The 18,954-nt window shown below is 41.6% G+C and overlaps 1 protein-coding gene across 1 annotated transcript in view; it reads right to left on the bottom strand.

Moving 5' to 3' along the window:
* Nucleotides 1-18,954, bottom strand: part of PRSS54 (serine protease 54) — a 41,008-nt gene that overhangs the window by 4,213 nt on the left and 17,841 nt on the right. Inside the window, 4 exon segments of the mRNA XM_063109910.1 lie at nt 215-473; nt 6,055-6,226; nt 9,703-9,759; nt 9,762-9,792. Coding sequence (XP_062965980.1) covers nt 215-473; nt 6,055-6,226; nt 9,703-9,759; nt 9,762-9,792 — 519 coding nt within the window.

The raw sequence follows: 18,954 nt of genomic DNA, 5'->3' as shown, positions 1-18,954 counted from the left end.
GGCTAGAGGAAATGGGATCAAGGTCATATAATGCAAGAATGGCCACATAAAAGCAAGCACTGGGAAACTGGACTGATTAGGTAAGAGTCCAGCCCAGCTCTAGAACCTCAAGCAACCTCAATTATTAAATTAAGAAAGCCCTAGAATGATTCATCCAAGTCACCCCCACTGCTAGCACACACAGAGCCTGCTCTAGGAGAAGGAATGCATTAACTGCAGACGTGGGATTCCATCCTGACACCCAGCAGTTCCGCATGGCTGGTGGCATGTGCAGATTTCTTCCAAGGAAGCAGATAGACTGGACCAAGTCGTTGAAATCCATCGCTGTGTCTGTCTTCAGGAGGGCTATGTTATTGCTCATTGACTTATTATCAAAGCCCTCATGGATGATGATGGTATTGACTGGATACTCTGTGTGAGAAATCTTGCTAGGATCCATGTTAGCTATACCAACTATAACGAGAGCATTCTTCCTGGAGAGAGAACAAGGGGATCTTGAGAAGCCAAGGCACCAAGGGACCTTCACACTTCCCTGTTTTCATATTCACTGTTTTTTCAGCCTGGAACACTCATCCAAACTCATCTTCCCTGGGTTAATTTTTACTCACCCCTTTGGGCCCAGTCTCCAGGAAATCTTTTCTGAACCCCTAGGCTTGTGTCCTCTTTTGTGGGCCCATAGAATCTGGGGGATTATTCTATCTTACCATCATTTGTCCCACCACCTAAAGATAATCTGTTAACATGTTATTGTTAATTAACTTGTATTCTATGCATAGTTTTCTTCTTACACAGTTGTAGTTATACCAAAGATGTAATCTCAACTTCTGCTTTTAGCACTTAACATTTTAGTACAAGCATCTTTTCACATTATATACTCCGTAAATACATTTTGGAGAAATTACAGTTTTAATAATGATGAAGTTAAGCTGGGTGTTTTACCTTTCTCCTTTCAGGAATCAGTCAAGGAACTATGGAAATAAGAAACAAATACAAACACCGTAAAATCAAGAGACACTAGAAAATCCAAACTTCAGAATCAGAGGGAGGGCTGATGAAATCAGTGAGGGGTGGCAGGAGTACAGAAGGTCACAGATGACACCTACAGCCACAGAGCCCAGGGAAAGCTGATCAAGCATGGTTCTCAGCAAAGAAACAATGAAGTGGGAAGAAAAGAAATAAAACCATCACCAAAATGAAGGCCAAATTGGAAGCAGTATCTTTATATATATAGGGACCACAGAAAACACAATTAAGGACGTAGAAGGTAGGCTGAGCAAAGCAACCAAAATGAAATGGAAATTAACCAAGATTTTTAAAGGGCAAAAGAGAGGAAAATGACAGGTATGGCAGTCAAAGGAGAGCCAGCAGACCACAAGAAGGTAACCAAAATAATGAAACAGAAAAAAGATTTCATGACATAATTTAAGAAAGTTTTCCAGAAATAATACTTGAATCTATAGTTTGGAAGGGTACGCTATCCTAGTGAAAAAAATGATACAGAATAATCCACACTGAGACATTCCCCAGTCAGGTCCCAAGAGGAAACAGATGGCATACTCAAATAAGGTAAATTGGGGAGAGTTTAATAGAGTGACTCTACAAAGGTCTTGGCAGAACACAGGGAAAACCACAAGAAATAGTGAAGTGTGCTGGGAACTGCATGGCATAAGCAGTTTCTGCTGAGGTTGCAACAGTGCTGGTGCCACCTCTGGGCTCTAGGCAAGGGGATGGAGTGGTCAGAGCTGTTTGGAGGGGTCACTTAGCTGAAGTAGGAAGCCGGTCCTCTGGGGAGCAAGGACACTTATTACCTCACTCTTCTCACTCTCTCTTATCTCCTGCCAGTGCTCCCCTTGGCCAAACCGAACAGGAACCCAGAAAGCAAGAGAGACCATTGGTATAGCACACATAGGTTAGCATTCTGCAACCTAGCAGGGTAGAAAAGAGTAGAGAGTGGATCCAGAGGGGTAGGGAGAGATCCAGCATAGCTAGTAAAGTTGTTGGACTCGGGTGAAAAAGAAATAATCCTTGGGCATCTAGACCAACAAAGATGAAGGCATCTTAAGTTTGGCCATATAATGTATTGTCTAACCTAGGGAACTTGTGAGGGGTGCTAACAGCAAGATGTTGGGATAATAGTCATAAACCAAGCCTGTCAGTCTAGGACAAATCAAGCAGCCTCCCTTCCCCAACTTTACATGTTAAATTATACATCAAGGACAGAGAATAAACTTTTTAACTTACCTGTGTAAAATATTCACATGGACCACATTCAGTAGACCACAGGACAACCTCAACTAATTCCTAAATAGATCACCATGTGGTATAACTCAAGATTAATAATGTTAGAAAACAAAATAAAACCCTAGCACCTGGATATTTTAATAAAACTTGTCTTTAATAAAACCCTTAAGGCAAAGATAAAATCAAAACCAAAAGAGCAGACTAGATAAAAAGCAGTAATAAAAAATATATACTACATAGAAAATGGAACCTCCATGGAAGCATAGTTGGCAACAGCTATCAAGATAATAAATTCTTATCCTTTTTAGCCCAGTCTTTTCACTCCTCGGTTATTCACACTACAATATATTTGCATGTGTGTGAAATAATGTATGTACAAATATATCTATTGCAGTATTTTGGGGTACTAGTAAAAGATTGGAAATAACCCAAATTCCCATTATTAGAGAACTGTGTAAATATGGTACAGCTATAATGGGATACTGTGCAGCTACAAAAAGAATATGGTAGCTCTCTATGTATTAATAAGAAAAGGTCTCCAAAATTCATGATAGAGTGTAAACAGCTAAGAGTGGAATGATGTGTATGGTGTGCTACCAGATGTATTGGGTGGTGTTATGGACTGAATTTTGCACCTCCCCCAGAATTTATAGGTTGAGACCCTAACCTCCCAAGGTGACCATATTTGAAGAGAGGGCTTCTAAGGGGGTAATTAAGGTTAAATGATGTATGAGGATGGAGCACTAATCCAAACGGACTGATGTTTTTATAATAAGAAGAGACACCAGGGATGAGCAGGCACAGAGAAAAGGCCATGTGGGGACACAGTGAGAAGGTGGCCATATACAAGGCAGGAAGAAAGCCCTCAGGAGAAACCAAACCTGTCAACACCTTGGTCTTAGACCTCTGCCCTCCAGAACTATGAAAAAATAAATTTCTATTGTCCTAGTAGACTACTACAGATTTGGGTACTGAAAAGTGGGGTGCTAGTATAACAAATACCTAAAAATGTGAAAGTGGCTTTGGAAATAGGTAATGAGTAGGGGCTGGAAGAGTTTTGAGCTATGTGTTAGAAAAAGCCTAGACTGCCTTGAAGAAACTGATGGTAGAAATATGGACATTAAAGGTGATTCTGGTGTGGTCTCAGATGGAAATGAGGAAACTTACTGGAAACAGGAGGAAAGGCAACCCTTGTTATAAAATGGCAAAGAACTTGGCTGAATTGTATTCTAGTGATTGTGGAAAAGAAGAAATTGTAAATGGTGACTTTGGATGTTTAGCTAAGGAGATTTCTAGGCAAAATGTTGAAGGTGTGGTCTGGTTTCTCCTCATTGCTTATAGTCAGATGTGAAAAGAGACATTAGTTGAAGATGAAACTTTTAAGCAAAAAGGAACCAGAACTTTAAGATTCAGAAAATTCTCCACCTGTACATATTGCAAAAAATGTAAAAGCATGTTCCAGAGAGGACAGTAAGGGTGTGGCTGTACGTTCACTTGATAAAAATATTATGGGATTATACCCACAGAAACACTGCCAATTAGGAATAAAGGAGACAGAAACAGGATAAAACGAAGGAAGGCTGTCAGACTTTTCAGATTCTACAGGACAGGATTATAGAGAGAATGTGCATTACCTTTCAAGAAAAGGGAAGAATGACCCAATACATGATTCAGAAATCAGCAGGGCTGCCATCCCCACCATAGGCCCAGAACACATAGGCCTTGGGAATAAGGCCGTCTCTTAGTTTCAGTGGACCAGGCTGTTGCAGCATCGTACCTCAAGGGCAAGTCATCCACCCAGAGCTGTGGGGGAGGGGCACTTCCCAGGGCTGAGGGGGTAATGTTGCAATTCCAGTGGGTTTGGAAGGCAGGGCTGACACCCCAGTGAGCCAGAGGGCAAAGGATCAATCCTAAAAGGACTATTCTCGAGCCTTAAAAGTTAACAGAATTTTCCTTGCTAGGCTTCAAACTTGCTTGGGACTTATCACCCCGGTCTTTTTTCCAATTTCTTGCTTTTAGAATGGGAATATTTATCTTATGCCTATCCCACCATTATATTTTGGAAGCACATGACTTGTCTGGTTTCATGGGTTTCACAGCTGGAAAGGAATTTTGCCTCAGGGTGAATTAACCTCCAGTCGTACCAATACCTGATTTAGATGATATTTAGATGAGATTTTATACTTGGAGTTAATGCTGGAATAGGTTAAGACTTTTGAGGCTGTTGGGATGGGGTGAATGTATTTTGCATGCCAGAAGGACATGAATTGAGGGGAAGGGCTGGAGAGCAGAATGTTATGGGCTGAATTGTGTCCCTCCAAAATTTATAGGTGGAAGCTCTAACCCCCACTATGACAATATTTGGAGAGAGAGGTCATTAAGGTTAGGTGAAATCATAAGGGTGGGGCCCTAATCCAATAGGACTGGTGTCCTTATAAGAAGAGGAAGAGACTCCAGGCATGCACGCACACAGAGAAAAGGCCGTGTGAGAATACAGCCAGAAAGCAGCTGTCTGCAAGTCAAGGCAAGGGGCCTAAGGAGAAACCCACCTACCAACACCTTTATCTCAGACTTTCAGACTCTAGAAGAGTGAGAAATAAAGTTCTGTTCTTTAAGCTGCCCCATCTGTGATATTTTGTTGGGGCAGCCTGAACTAAGACAGGAGGAAAGGAAATTCTCAATATGGCTCAAGGGAGGGAAACTAGTTACTGAGGGGCAGGGAGGGAAGGAGCTGCTTTTCACTACACACCCTTTGCTTTTTCATAAACACGACATGTACATGTATTTCCAATTAAAAAATATAAATCATATGTTAAAAAATTCAGCAGCTGCACAATATTCCATCAAGGGTTGTATTATAATTTATTTACCCAAATTATAGTAATTATACTCTCCCCTCATACTCTATATATACTGTATTAGTAATTACATGTATTACTATTATATATAAACTATATTAATAGTTACATATTATACAAAAGGTCATGGAAAATTGTATTATCTTTTAATTCAATTTTTTAAAGTACCCTCATATCTATATATGTTATTTATATGATACATTCTACTATATTTAACTGTGATAATTGGACATTAGGTTTCTTTCTGGTGTTTTGTGTGTAACTAAGCCATCCTATGAACAACTATGAAAAGTGCATAAGACTTTTCCAGTGGTTGAAATTACTTCCTTAATGTTGATTCCCAAAAGTGAAATCATTGGGTCAAAAAGTGAGATTATTTTACAAATATTTACAAAAATATTTTACAAATATTTACCAAAAGGGTTACTTCTTTAATAGCATGTATGATTTTTTTTTTCTGGTTTAAAAGAATGCACATTTTTTGTACAGAATTTGGAGAATACAGAGACGTTCAAAGAATAAAATCAAAATCGTGTGTTCTGCGCATCCAGAGATAAGCACTCTTAAAGCGTCTCCATATTTCCTTCAAGTCTTTTCCCTTTGTACATGTATTTGTAGCAGTAACACTTGTAAGGCCTGAGGTAAGTGTGTTAAGGTGAGGGCTCCTATTGATTCTCTTAACAGGAAATCACACTGAATATCCTTCCTGTAGAGCATGGAGGAGTAATCATTTCACTTTCCAGTTGTGAGGCCCGCAGTCCTCACGACAGAGACTAGCCTTGGCAACAGAGGATTTTAGGACCCCAGGACTCACAGCAGAGCAGGTGCTGAGCTAGTAGAAAGCCCCGTCCCCAGGAATGCACCCTGCTGGGCCTCCCCCAGCTGAGCAGGAAACAGAGCCACCCCTCACCCCACCCCTGGGGGCTGCGTGGGCCCCAAAGGCAGGGGTACTGGCCTGTTCTGAAAGGCGGATGCGATGCTGAGGATCCAGAACTCACTGAGGATGCAGCCAAATGCCAAGTGGGTGTACTGGGCATCCTGCAGTGACACCACCCACGGGAACTCTGTGCTGCTGACCAAGTTCTCCTCAGAATCATCCACAATGGAGGATTTCTGGATGCCGCATCCTGCAAGGGGGGTGCGGGCCTTATTGCTGTGGCCAGAAGTTATCATCTATGGACACCACCATCCCACCAGACCTCAGGACCCCCTCTCCCACTGGCCCTCCATCTTGCTGGTCACTAAACTGTATATCCCATTTCTTTCTTTATCCCAGTGGGTCTTCTTCCCCCATAAACAATGCTTGATGGCATCTTTGAACCTAAAATTCACATTAGACTACCGGTAATCTCTTGAGCATTTAGCAGTATACACTGGCAGCATCTGAAACATTTTGAATACATCAGTAGTCCTCAAAGTGTAGTCTGGGACTTCCAGGAGTCCTCAAGACCCTTTGGGGTGTCTGCAAGGTAAAAACTATTTTCATAAGAATTCTAAGACATTACTATTTGTTGTTGTTGTTGTTTTGGGTTTGGGGGGGGTTGGTTTTTTGGTTTTTCACTCTCATTCTCTCACTAGTGTACAGTGGAATTTCCCAGAAGCTACATGACGTCATCACTCTGATGGCTGATAGTACGGGTAAACTTGTGTGTTTTATTTAAAAGTTTCCTAGCTTTAGTTTCTAATATGATAAATATGGAAAGACATAGCCCCATAAGCAAACTCTTCTGGGGTCCTCAATAATTTTTAAGACTTTGGTTTGGGGACTGAAATGTTTGAGAATTGCTGATATTCGTCACTTGATACAGTTCCCCCAACAGCCCTGAGAGGTGGACATTGTCATTCTCAATTTGTAGGTAAGAAAATCAAGCGTTAGACCTGGCAAGCTCTTGTCCAAGGTACACAGCTGGTAGGACACAGGGCCAGTCCAGATGAATCCAAACCCCATCCTCTCAACCCCTCCCAGTCTGTGTTCCAGCCTCATTTCATATCCTCAGATTTGCTCTTGCTCTTGCCCTGCATGCTGTTGGCATGTGTGAGTCTTCCTGCCATGTTTGTTTTGCTTGCCAGAGTATCCCTGGGTGCCAGCATGGTGTCTGGCACACAATAGCTGCTCAGTAAGTTATCTGGTGCATGAACAGAAGGGTTCTGCCAAGTAAGTACTTCGTGACTTCTTGTCATCAAGGGGTTAGAAGGTCCTGGCAGATGGAGGCTGTCTCTGGTGCCACCCAGCCTTCCTGTGCCCTCCTGAGCCCTCGAGTGGGTCACCTCCAACTGGAGTTTCTTGGGCCGCCTAGACCTTGTTTCTAATGAGAGTTGTGTGTTGATTGTTTTAAATGATATTCTCCTGCTGCCAGCCTGGGTTGGTACAGAATGGCCGTTTAATTTTTTTTTAAGTTCCGTATTCATAGGATCATGGACAGGGGTAGGATGTTAGAACAGGAAGTACTCTTGAAACTCATCTAGTCTGAAAGGGGAATTGACTTCTTCAAAGCCCCTGGTTGGGTGAGCTGAGCTTCCTACTCTCCGGGCACCATTACACGAACTGTTTTACTCTCCCCGGCTGTTGACCCCCTCTGCTGGTCCATATGCCCTGTTCTGATGAGTTCCCAGGCCCAAAGGACTAGTTCCTGGCTTCCTGACTGGATCCAAGGTTGCCCATCTCATCCTCACCTAAGTGGAGTGGAGTCCAGAGATACTCAACCCTGACTGCACATTTCATGTGCCAGAATCCCTGGGCACTGCATTTTCTAAAGCTCCCCAGGGTAGATTGTAACGTGCATTCAGGAAGGGCCTGTATGCAGAGTCCAAAGTCAAGATGGCCCCTTAATATGCTGCAAGACCCTGGGCTAGACACTTCACTTCCCTGGGTCTCACCTTCCTCTTTTGAAACTTGGGGTAATAATCCCAGATCTGCACACCTCTTGGGGTTGTTGTGAAGATCACATGAGGTGAGGTGATGGGAATGTGCTTTGCAAATTGTATAGCCATGACTGATAGTGCTAAACCCAAGGGCAGAATAAACTATTCCTTTTTTTTAAAATGTAAAACACTGCTCTAGTTGCTGTTTTTATATCCCATACTACACACCCAGTGCTTACTTCTAAATCAGTGGCCCTAGGTCATGGGTGTCATGTGATAGCTACCACCAGCAGATTCTATGAGTCAGACCACTGGTGACTGCTTTTTCAGCCATTCATCTAACTACACCACAAACCTCCACGAGCTGAGCTAGGGACTGGGCTTAAAGGGATGGATTTCAGGAGACTGTCACAGAGACATGCTAAAGAGTTATGGCCATATAGAGAGACACATGACATGAGGGAGTGCTCCCAGAGTACACAGAGGAGGGGGCATAAATTCTGCCCAGGGCATGAAATCTTGGAGGGCTTCCTCCAGGTGGTGACCTTTGATGTGAGCACCAAAGACAGAGGGTTTCCAAACCATGATGCTAGAGTTGATTGTAACATACAGGGTATATAGACAGTATTAAAGAACTGCAAAGGACCTCTTTATTATGGGGCATTGTGTGACCAAACATCTTCATTTATTGATGCTCAGAGACCTTGGTGGAACAATGACAGAGCAAGTGTTTCAGAATCCAGACAAGATTCCTTATCTTTTGGTGTGATTTTTCCTTGGGATGTTGGCAATCTATGGTGCAGGCATTAACCAATCTTTCCTAACCCCACAAGAATCTGCATGTATGTGATGATTTTTGCTTATTCAAAGCTCTAGTTGATTAAGCTCATTTGACTTTACAAAACCATTGCAAGGCCAGGATATATGAGGAAATCTGAGCCAGAGACGAAAAGTTTGCCTTGGGTCACTTTGCTGTGTCTTATTAAGTGGGGAGAGGCCTTTACTGTGTTTTCTAGACATCCCCTGGTCTCCTTGGGGCAGCAAGGAAGTAGAGGAGGTGGAGGAGGCTGAGGAAGGTGGAGGGTTCCCCTCTTTACGTGTGTGTGTGTGTGTGTGTGTGTGTGTGTGTGTTTCACGTCTCCCATCTAACTCCAGGAAGGCAAGGCAGAGCCAGCTGGGATGTCAGCGAGGTGGGACAGAGCTTGCTTTAGTTAGGTATCCCCTGTCCACCTGCCTCTTTTGAGGTTGGAATTCTCAGTCCTCAATAGCCTAGATGTCAGGGGAGGAGGGGACAATGGCTGCCATTGCTGCAGTCTGAGACTCTAGCAGCCTCCAAGGCACCTACAGCAGTAGAAGCTTCTGCTGCTCCTGGGGCCAGCCCTGCACTTGGGGGTAACAGTTTGCAAAAGAACAGGATAGCCCAGGAAGAGTGGAGCAGAGGCTGTGAGTGGGGAGGCAGGCCTCACACTGACCCCCCTGTCCAGAGGCCCAAGTTTCCTCACCATACTCCCACCCTAAAGATCAGCCCCGACATCACGTGAGTTTCCTCCATCCACGCCCCACGGTTCACTGTTTTGCCTGGTTCCTGCCACCAGTTCACGTTGCCTACAGCAAAATGCTATGAGTTGCCTTCCCCCTGAGTCCCTCTGTGAACATTAAGGATGGTTTCATTTTCCCGGATGACCCCCCTGCCATGCTACGCGTGCAGCTAAGGTCATACAGAAGAAAGCGGCACACTCACTGGCAGAAGAGTGGGAGACGTAGAGCAGTACCAGGAGCATCCCGCTCATCTCTGCCGTCCCCCAAGTGCCGCAGCAGACACCGTGGGCAGCTGAGGAAACAGAACATCCGATGACTCTGTCCTCTGCACGCACGTGCGCGAGCACACACACGGGGCATTTCCTCTCCTCCACAAAGTGGTGACTCCCCCTCAGCATCGTACACCCGGCCTCTCTCCTTCCCGTGGGCAAAGATCCCAAGATGTGGGAAACCGACCTGTCACATCCCTGGGGCTTGTTTCCATGCAGTAAACTGGAGGTGAGAACCGGCTGTCCAGCACCGATGTTCAGCTAGCAGTTTGTAAGATGGCCCAGCGGGAGAAGGCAGCCCACGACTGTCAGCCTTCTTCTCAATCTGGCCTGGACCCCTGGGTGTCCCAGAGAGTTAGGTCTCTGAAAAGGGTTGAGTTCTGACTGGTAAAATACAACCCTTGCCTTAACTCTGTAGCCATAAAATGCTGCTGAAAGAAAAGGCAGGGTTTTAGTGGAAGCCCACCCCAGGCTTGATGTCTGTGCCGTGATTTCACCCCTCCTACTAAACTCTGCTGGCTTAAAGAATGCCGGGATTTCTTTGAACTAGTATCAGCCTGTACTTTTACATAGTAACAGCCCCAACTTTTAGCTCAGTTCATTCACACAACCACCTGAGGAGATAGACACTTTCATTATTCACGTTTTACAGACTCAGAAATTGACACTCAGAGACATTGAGTAGCCAGCCCCAGGTCACACCACTACCAAGTTGTGGAGCTGGAATTTGAGCTCAGGTCTGTTTGAACACAAAGCCTGTGAGTGCTTCACCCCACCCCATACCCCAGGCCTACACCCTTGCCTCAAACAAAGCACAATAGCCTAAGGAACCCATGTGTACAGTTTTCGGTCACCATGTTCTGCTCATGACACCGGATGTTTCTTGTCCTTGGGATGGTCCTCAGAGTTCTTCTGTGAACTGCTCCTGCTAAATGAGAAGTGAACTCACTCTGGCCTTGCACAGCAGAGCTCAACAGAGGAATTTCTTCTAACACCTTGGGAAAAATGTTCCATTGTGGCATCACAGTTACCATGGCATCACCAAGCAAACGTCTGGACATGGGGACTAAGGAGGAGCTAGGATGAAAGGCCTGCTTGTTCCCTAACCTTGGCAGGGCTGTTCTGGAAGCCAGACACTCTCCAGGTCTGGCTGAGAAGACATCCCTTTTGCTAGATCACAGACTCCTCTCCGATGGTGGCCACCACCATCTGTCTACCTCCCTCAGACCCACCCTTTGTCTATAGAAGTTTGTCAGACTGAGCTGAGGAAGCCCACCACGAGGATGGGTTTGAGATTTCCAGTCCGTCAGCATTTTATACTCCCAGTGTGGTTTCTTTGAGGCTCAGCCCAGTTTTCTTCAGCCCCTTGGCTTGCAAGTTCAAGCTAAGCTTCCCAGACGGGCTCTGCCGTGCCATAAGGCCAGATGGGATCTGTGCTCCAGCCGCTGCAAGCAGCTTTGGTTTCAGCACAAACGCCAGGCCTTGAGCAAAGCATCAACAACGTTATGGTAAGATGTAGCCCTGTGAAACCATAGAGGGCTCACAGGCTACTGGCACAGGTGCTGTAAAAATGCCTACTGAATGGGTAGATGAATGGCAGGATGGCCAGATAGAAAGTGAGCCTGAGTCAGAAAGGAGCTGCTATTTCCTTCCCCATGGTTCCCCTGATGCCTGCATGCCTCGTCGTTCTCCATCACCTTCAACCCCACGCAGGGTCGGCTTCTGCTGGGGGAATGGAAAGGCAGTGGGAGGAGGGGAGCCAATCCTTCAATGTGTTCCACATCACGGGTGTCAAAGAGCTTGCACGTACATCTTCTCATTCACAATCCACGATCATCCTGGCAGGATGAAGGAATTACCTGAGCTTTCCAGAGGAGAGCATGGTGGCTCAGAGTGGGAAAGTCACTTCCCTAGGGTCACACAGCTAGCAAGTGGCAAGGACAGGACTCCACCCCAGATCCTTCCAACTCCAGGTTGGTGAACCATCTCCAAGTCTGCATTCTTCAGCCCAGCCCTTGTGTTGCCGTTATAAGGGCCAGAAGCAGCAATGGTGATGGGGCAAAGCCAAGGGCCGCTCGTAAAAAGTGGGGATGCTGAGGTTGGCACACAAGACCTCAACTCTCTCCAGATTCCTCCTTAAATTCCCCCATGAAAAGAAGCCAGCTGCAGACCATGGGGAGTGTTCTGTCTCCTCACAGGAATGACCCAGCATATCCCCCGATAAGGAAGGTTCACAGTCCTGTAGGGGCCCAGCAGACCTTATGATCAGTGGGCCTCAAATGTTCACTCTTTGGACCACTTAATGCAGACCATCAACTTTACATAAATTTTTTAAAAATTCATCATGATTTTTAAAATAGTGATATAATTCTTTAAGGTTAATGATAACAAGAGTAATAATAGTTTATCTTTGAGAGGAAATTTGTCACCCCACTTCCCCTGGGTGATGGAGCCACAAAGGATTACTCAAAGCCCATCTCTTCCGAGCAGTGAGAGACCCTGAAGTGGTTAACCTCCCCTGGAACCCTCAAGTGAGAGGCACCCCTTCCTTGGGAAATTAACCCCAAATTGGGGTTCTCTTCCTGCATTTATTCTCCAGACCAGGAAGTTACAGGAAGAGAACATAGGTGGGGTTATAGTTTAACAATATAGTCTGGTAACTTTCAGTGAAACAAGTCAGATGACATTCCCGTAGACAATTAAGTGATCCACCAACAAAAGCTTGATCTTAGCAAACATTCCTTCTCCTTCCACAATTTTCCAGTATCTTCACATATCAATCAGTAACCTGTCTGTCCTTGAGCCAGCAACCCGGCTGTGCCACAAATCTTTATCTTACAACAGAGACTTTATAGCCTGAGGAAAATTTCCACAAGGCCAATATTTGAAACTGCAAGACTTTGGAAAACCAGGCCCTGTGAAGTGCATTTGCTTTAAGAATCCTCTACAGAAATTCATTTGCTATCCAACACCAAGGGTTCCTTGTCCAGGATAGTGACAGCATGAAACGAGTGTGCTTTCTCAACCCATAGATTTCAATGTTTACTCTTTATTTTCATGAAGTTAGAAAATCCTGTCAATTAAAAGACATGTGAAACCACAGCAAGTTCTGGAGGCTCTGTCAGATAGTTATGGGTATTCAGATTGAATGTGGACTCCAAAATCATGCTGAGATTTTCTCACAGATGCCTACTCTTGGGGTGCTCATGAGCCTGCCCATCACACTCAAAAACTGGGAAGCCAAACCTTTCTTCTGGGAAGTTGAGTATCTCATCCTGGGAGATAGTGATGGGGGGATTTCTAGTCCACTTGGTTGCTTTTCCCTCTGGAAGAGATTTCTTCATGTTCTGTTGCAGTTTTGGAAAATGGTTTTTAAACATGCCAACACAGTTGGTCCTGGACTTATGAGATGGTTTAACTTATAATTTTTTAATTTTTTGGTGGTGCAAAAGTGATATGCATTCAAAAGAAACCATTCAAATTTGGAATTTCAATTCAAAATTCTTTAAATTAACTTTACTATAAAACAGGACTGTGTTAGATCATTTTGTCAAGCTGTAGGCTAATGTAAGTGTTCTGAGCATGTTTAAGGTGGACTAGGCTAAGCTATGATGTTCAGTAGGTTAGGCGTATTACATGGATTTTTGACTTACAATATTTTCAGTTTACGATGGGTTTATCAGGACATAACCTCATCGTAAGTGGAGGAGCATCTGTAACAACTGAACTACATTTCAAAATCTCCTCTGTTCTGAAATTGACAGAACAAAAAATAGTCACCTTCTGCCTTGCTTATGTACCACACATTTTCTAAGCATTGCTTCATATTCATCACTGGCTTGTTGAATTGTTAAGCAAAATATCTGCTAGTCCAAATATATCACAGTTAGTACTCCACTGCATGGTATGCTTTTGATATGGATGTAACATCCTATGGGGTCTTTTGAACGGGAATTTTGTCAACAGCTCATGCTGACTTCTCTTCAAGTTATTTTTCATTTATGTCAATGCTCATTTAAAGCTCCCAATCATGGTATAACATATACTATGCGGAGCACACTCTGAATCAGTTTTTTGCCTTTAGTTATCTTCTCTACTCAGCAAAAAATTAAATTAAATGAAATTAAAATAATTATTTGGAAAGCATTATAATGTCCTCATTATGGAAAAAAATACATAATTTATTTACCAAAGAGGTCATTGTGCTTGTTTGAAAATAATGAAAAAATGCTTTAATGGTTTCAAGCCATCATTTGGCAACTTTATTATTTTCAGAGATCTGTGTTAGATTTGCAGGTTTTTAGGGAAATAGATCATCCATAGAGTGTTTTTATCTTCCTAAAAGTGTTTAAAACAGAATATCATGTTTACCATATTTTTAAGTCCTAAAGGAAAAGCCTGTGTGCAAGAGTTTTTCAATTTTTTATCACAATGAAATGCATTTCATTAGTTACTGCCCCCCTGAAAGTTAAAATACTGAATCCACAATCTTTGAATTGTTTGTCTTTTTTTTTTTTTTTTGGCAGCTGGCCAGTATGGGGATCTGAACCATTGATCTTGGTATTATCGGCACCACACTTTCCCAAGTGAGCCACTGGCCAAGCCAGCAGTCTTTGAGACTGGCTGATAATGAACATTTGCACCACTTGTAGTTGTGTCTATCAATGTCAATTTTAGTCCAATGAAAACTTTAGATTTTAATTTAAAAGGAGCATTTAATGGTATAGATCATTAAATTTACCATATGAGAGAAGAGCTAGAGAACATTGCCATCATCTTGTACATATCTGCAAGTTCTGTCCCCTCTCTCATTCTCCTGCTTCCAGGAAGGGAATGTATTTCTCCTTCCTTTGCTCTTCGTTTAATAGGTTTATCCATATGGAAGTAGGCCTAAATTTTATATTAAGTACATGTGCAAGAGTTTCTCTAGGGTATACCTAGGAGTAGAATTGTTAGGTCAGAGGATATGTTAGGTCATAGGATATGTTAGGATTTGTTTAACTTTACAAGATAATGCTAAATTGTGTACTAAGGTGAGTTTCAGTTTACACTCATACTAGCAATGTATGTAGGTTTCTATTGATTCATACCTTTGCCAACACTTGTTATTCTCAGTCTAAATTTTTTGCCAATCAAATGGGTATAAAATGATATCTTGTTGCTAACTTGCATTTCTCTTATTACTAATAAAATTGAGGATACTTTCCCACGTGTTTATTGGCTGTACAAGTTAATGTTTGTTTCTTTTGCCCTTTTTTTCTGTTGAGTTGCTTGCCTTTTTCTTACTGATATGTAGGAATTTTTAAAACATTCTGAATATTTACAATATGTATTTTAAATATCTTCTACCAATTTGTGGCCTGTACTTTCTATTTATTTATGGTATTTTTGAATAAACAGAGGTCTTAATTTTAATGAAGGAAAATGTATTCATCTCATACAGTTAGGAGTCTTTGTGTCTTGTTTAAGAACCCTTCACTAGCTCAACATCAGAGATCTGTTCTACTATATCTTCTTCTCAAAACGTTAAAGTTTTGTTTTTCACATATAAGCCCTCAATCTGACTGGATTCATTTGTGCATGGTGTCTATCCACTTTTCTCACACGGATACTCAGTTATGCCAGCATCATTTGTCCACAGGTCTCCAATGTGACTCCAGCATATATCAAAGATCCATGTATGCCTGGGACTGTTTCTAAGATCTCTCTTCTGTTACACTGGTCATTTTGTCTATACCCCTGTGCCAGTTCCACGTAATCTTAAATACCATAGCTTTGCACAAATCTTAATATCTGGTAAGGCAAGTGCTCCTACCTAATTCTTTTTCTTTTGGCATATCTTGGCTATTCTTGGCTCTTTGTAATTTCATATATTTTAGAAACCACTTGGCAGTTTACACACACACACACGCATGCACACATGCACACATCCTGCTAAGGTTTGGATTAGAATTGCATTGTATCTATAGATTAATGTGTGGATAAATTAACATCCTCACAATATTGAGTATTCTTACCCATGAATATAATGTATCTCTCAATTAAATTAGGTCTTCTTTAAGATTTTTCAATAAAATTTTATGATTTACTGCATAGAGATCTTGTACATCTTTGATAGAATTTATTCCTAGGAGGAGCCAAGGGAAGCCCCCTCTGTCCAGAAGCAAGCAAGAGAGCAGACCTGGGGGCCTAGGCAGGAGCTGAGGACAGCCTCCTCTGCCCAGAAGCAGGCAAGAGAGCAAACTGAAAACACCACTTCTGTACAAGTAGCCAATCACAGCCACTACCACAGCTGCTGCAAAAACAGCCTGATGCCACAGCAATAGCCACATCCACTGTGCAGGCACCCCACCAGACACTCAACTGCATTGACACAAGGAGAATCACCAGCAGAGACCAGAAAAAGAGGATATCTCTTTTCTCAAAGCCTACTCCAGAGTAATATAAGTAACTTCTCTATTAGATGACCAGACATCAATGTGGGATACTAGAAATATGAAAACCCAAGAAAATATGACCCCACCAAAAGAATATAGTAATTCTCAAATACTAAACCCTATAGAGCAGGGACCCCTTGAAATGAAAAGGAATTCTGAACAACAATCTTAAGGAAACTCACTGAAATACAAGAAGACTCAGTTAGACAACAAAATGAAATGAGAAAAGAAAACCCAGGGTATGAAGGAAGAAATTTACAAAGAGATTAATACCTTTAAAAAGAATGTAGTAGAACTCATAAAACTGAAAGATTCACTCAACAAAACAAAAATACACAACTGAGAGCTCAAGCAGCAGGCTAGAAGAAAGAATTTCTGATCTTGAAGATAGTCTTTTTGAAATAACCCAGGTGGACAAAAAAAAAAAAGAAAGAAAAAAGAATTTTAAAAAAGGAAGAAAATCTAAGAGAACTATCATAAAATCTTAAGTGCACAAACATTCAAATCATGGATGTTCCCAAGGGAAGCAGAAAGGCAAAGGCAGGGAAAACCTATTCAATGAAAGAATAATGAAAAACTTCCCTGGTATCAGAAAACTTCCCAGGCATGGACCTTCAGATCCAGGAGGCTCAAAGATCCCCAAACAGATTCAACCCAAGGTCCTCTCCAAAACACATTATATTCAAACTGGCAAAGCTCAAAGACAAAGAGAGAATCTTTAAAAAAGCAAGACAAAAGTATCAAGTCACCTATAAGGGATCCTCTATCAAACTAACAGCAGACTTCTCAACAGAAACTCTAAAGGCCAGAAGAAAATGGGATGATACATTCAAAATACTAAAAGAGAAAAACTGCCAGCCAAGAATACTATACTCGGCAAGGCTATCCTTCAGAAATGAGGGGAAAATAGTGTATTTCCCAAACAAACAAAAACTGCTGGAGTTCACCACCACATGACCAGCCCTACAAATAATCCTCAAGGAAGTCCTCAAGGAATCCTGCATCTGGAATCCGAAAAACAATAATCACTACCACAAATACACAAGAAAGAGCAAAACCTACTGGTAGAACGAAAATGCAAACAAGGAAGAGAGTGAAACTAAATCTTACCACCACAAAAAACACATGATGACAATGTAATGACGCCTTGCTTTATTTCTGATCTTAGTAATTTTGGTGTTTTCTCCTTTTTTCTTGGTCAGTCTAGATAAAGATTTGCAAATTTTATTGATCTTTTTAAAGAATCAACTTTTGGCTGTGTTGATTTTCTCTATTATTTTTTAATTTCCTATTTCACATATTTCTCTTGTAATCTTTGTTATTTTTTTTATTTCCAACTTACGTTTGTTTTTGGTTTCCTTTGCTCTTGTATCTTTGTTTCCTAGTTTATTACTTTCTGCCCTTATTTTCATTATCTGTTTTCTGCTACCTTTTTTGAGTTTATGTTGTGTTATTTTTCTAAAATTTTAAGCTGACATTTAGTTCATTAATTCTAGCCCTTCTTTCTGTTGTTTGTGTGTGTGTGCCTTATTTTTAAAAATTTATTTTGATTGACACATTGTCATTGTATGTATTTATGGGGTACAATCTGATGTTTTGATACATATACATTGTCTAATAATGGAGTCAGGGTAGTTAGTGTATTCATTACCTTATGCATTTATCACTTCCTTGTGGTGAGAATAGTCAAAAGCCTCTCCTCTAGCTCTTATGTAATATACAGAACTTAATTGTTAACCATAGTCACTTTAATGTGCAATAGAACACCAGAACATATTCCTCCTACCTAATTGTAATTTTGTACCCAGTTGCCAAACTCTACCTGTTTTCCCTTCCCCTTTCTCTTCCCCAGTCCCAGGTAACCACTGTTCTACTCTCTGCCTCTATAGTATCAACTTTTTATTTTATTTTATTTTTTAGATTCCACATATGAGTGAGATTGTGTGGTATTTGTCTTTCTTTTTGTGTCAGTTAGCCCTCCTTTCTAATATAAGTGTTTAAGGCTATGTATTTCCCCTTAAGTACCACTTCTCTGCATCTCTTAAGTTTTGATGTGTTATGCTTTCCTTATCATTCAGTTCTAAGTATTTTTACATTTCCTTATGATTCTTGCTTGGCTTTTGAACTACTTACAAGTGTGTTCTTAAATTTCCAAATATATGACTAGTTTTACTTACCATTTTGATATAGACTTCTAACCCAATTGGCTGGATAATGTAATCTGTGTAATACAATTCAAAATCTCTGGGATTTGCTTTGCAGCCTAATATGTGATAGGAATTGTTGCACCTGTACCATGTTTGCTTAATGAAAATGTGTACTACCTATATCTATCAATTACCCTCAATCTTGTTGATTGTGTTATTCAAATTTACTGAATCATTACTGATTTTTTTGTCCAATTGATCTATCAGTAATTCAGAAATGTGCCTACGGTTATGATAGTAAATTTTCCCATTTCTTCCTATAGCTATAGAAATTTTTGCTTTATATGTTCTAAGCCTATTTTATCAGATATAAAAGTTTAGAATTGTTAACACTTCCTGGTGAATTAAACTAAAATTGACTCTCATTATTCACTGCAGCCATGTTTCTTAAAGTCATGGCAAATACTGAATTAGTGAGTATTCAACCATTGCTCTTAGGGAAAACATAACACTGGGTTTTTACAAGCCTCTGATCACATTTTCATCAATAGATCAATAACCTTTTTTATGAGGTGATATGTTTAAAGACACCTTATTTAAT

This window comes from Cynocephalus volans, chromosome 10, assembly GCF_027409185.1.
Source record: "Cynocephalus volans isolate mCynVol1 chromosome 10, mCynVol1.pri, whole genome shotgun sequence".
Lineage (NCBI taxonomy): Eukaryota > Metazoa > Chordata > Mammalia > Dermoptera > Cynocephalidae > Cynocephalus > Cynocephalus volans.
The sequence above is the reverse complement of the archived record's forward strand: the minus strand, read 5'-3'. Positions and strand labels throughout refer to the sequence as shown.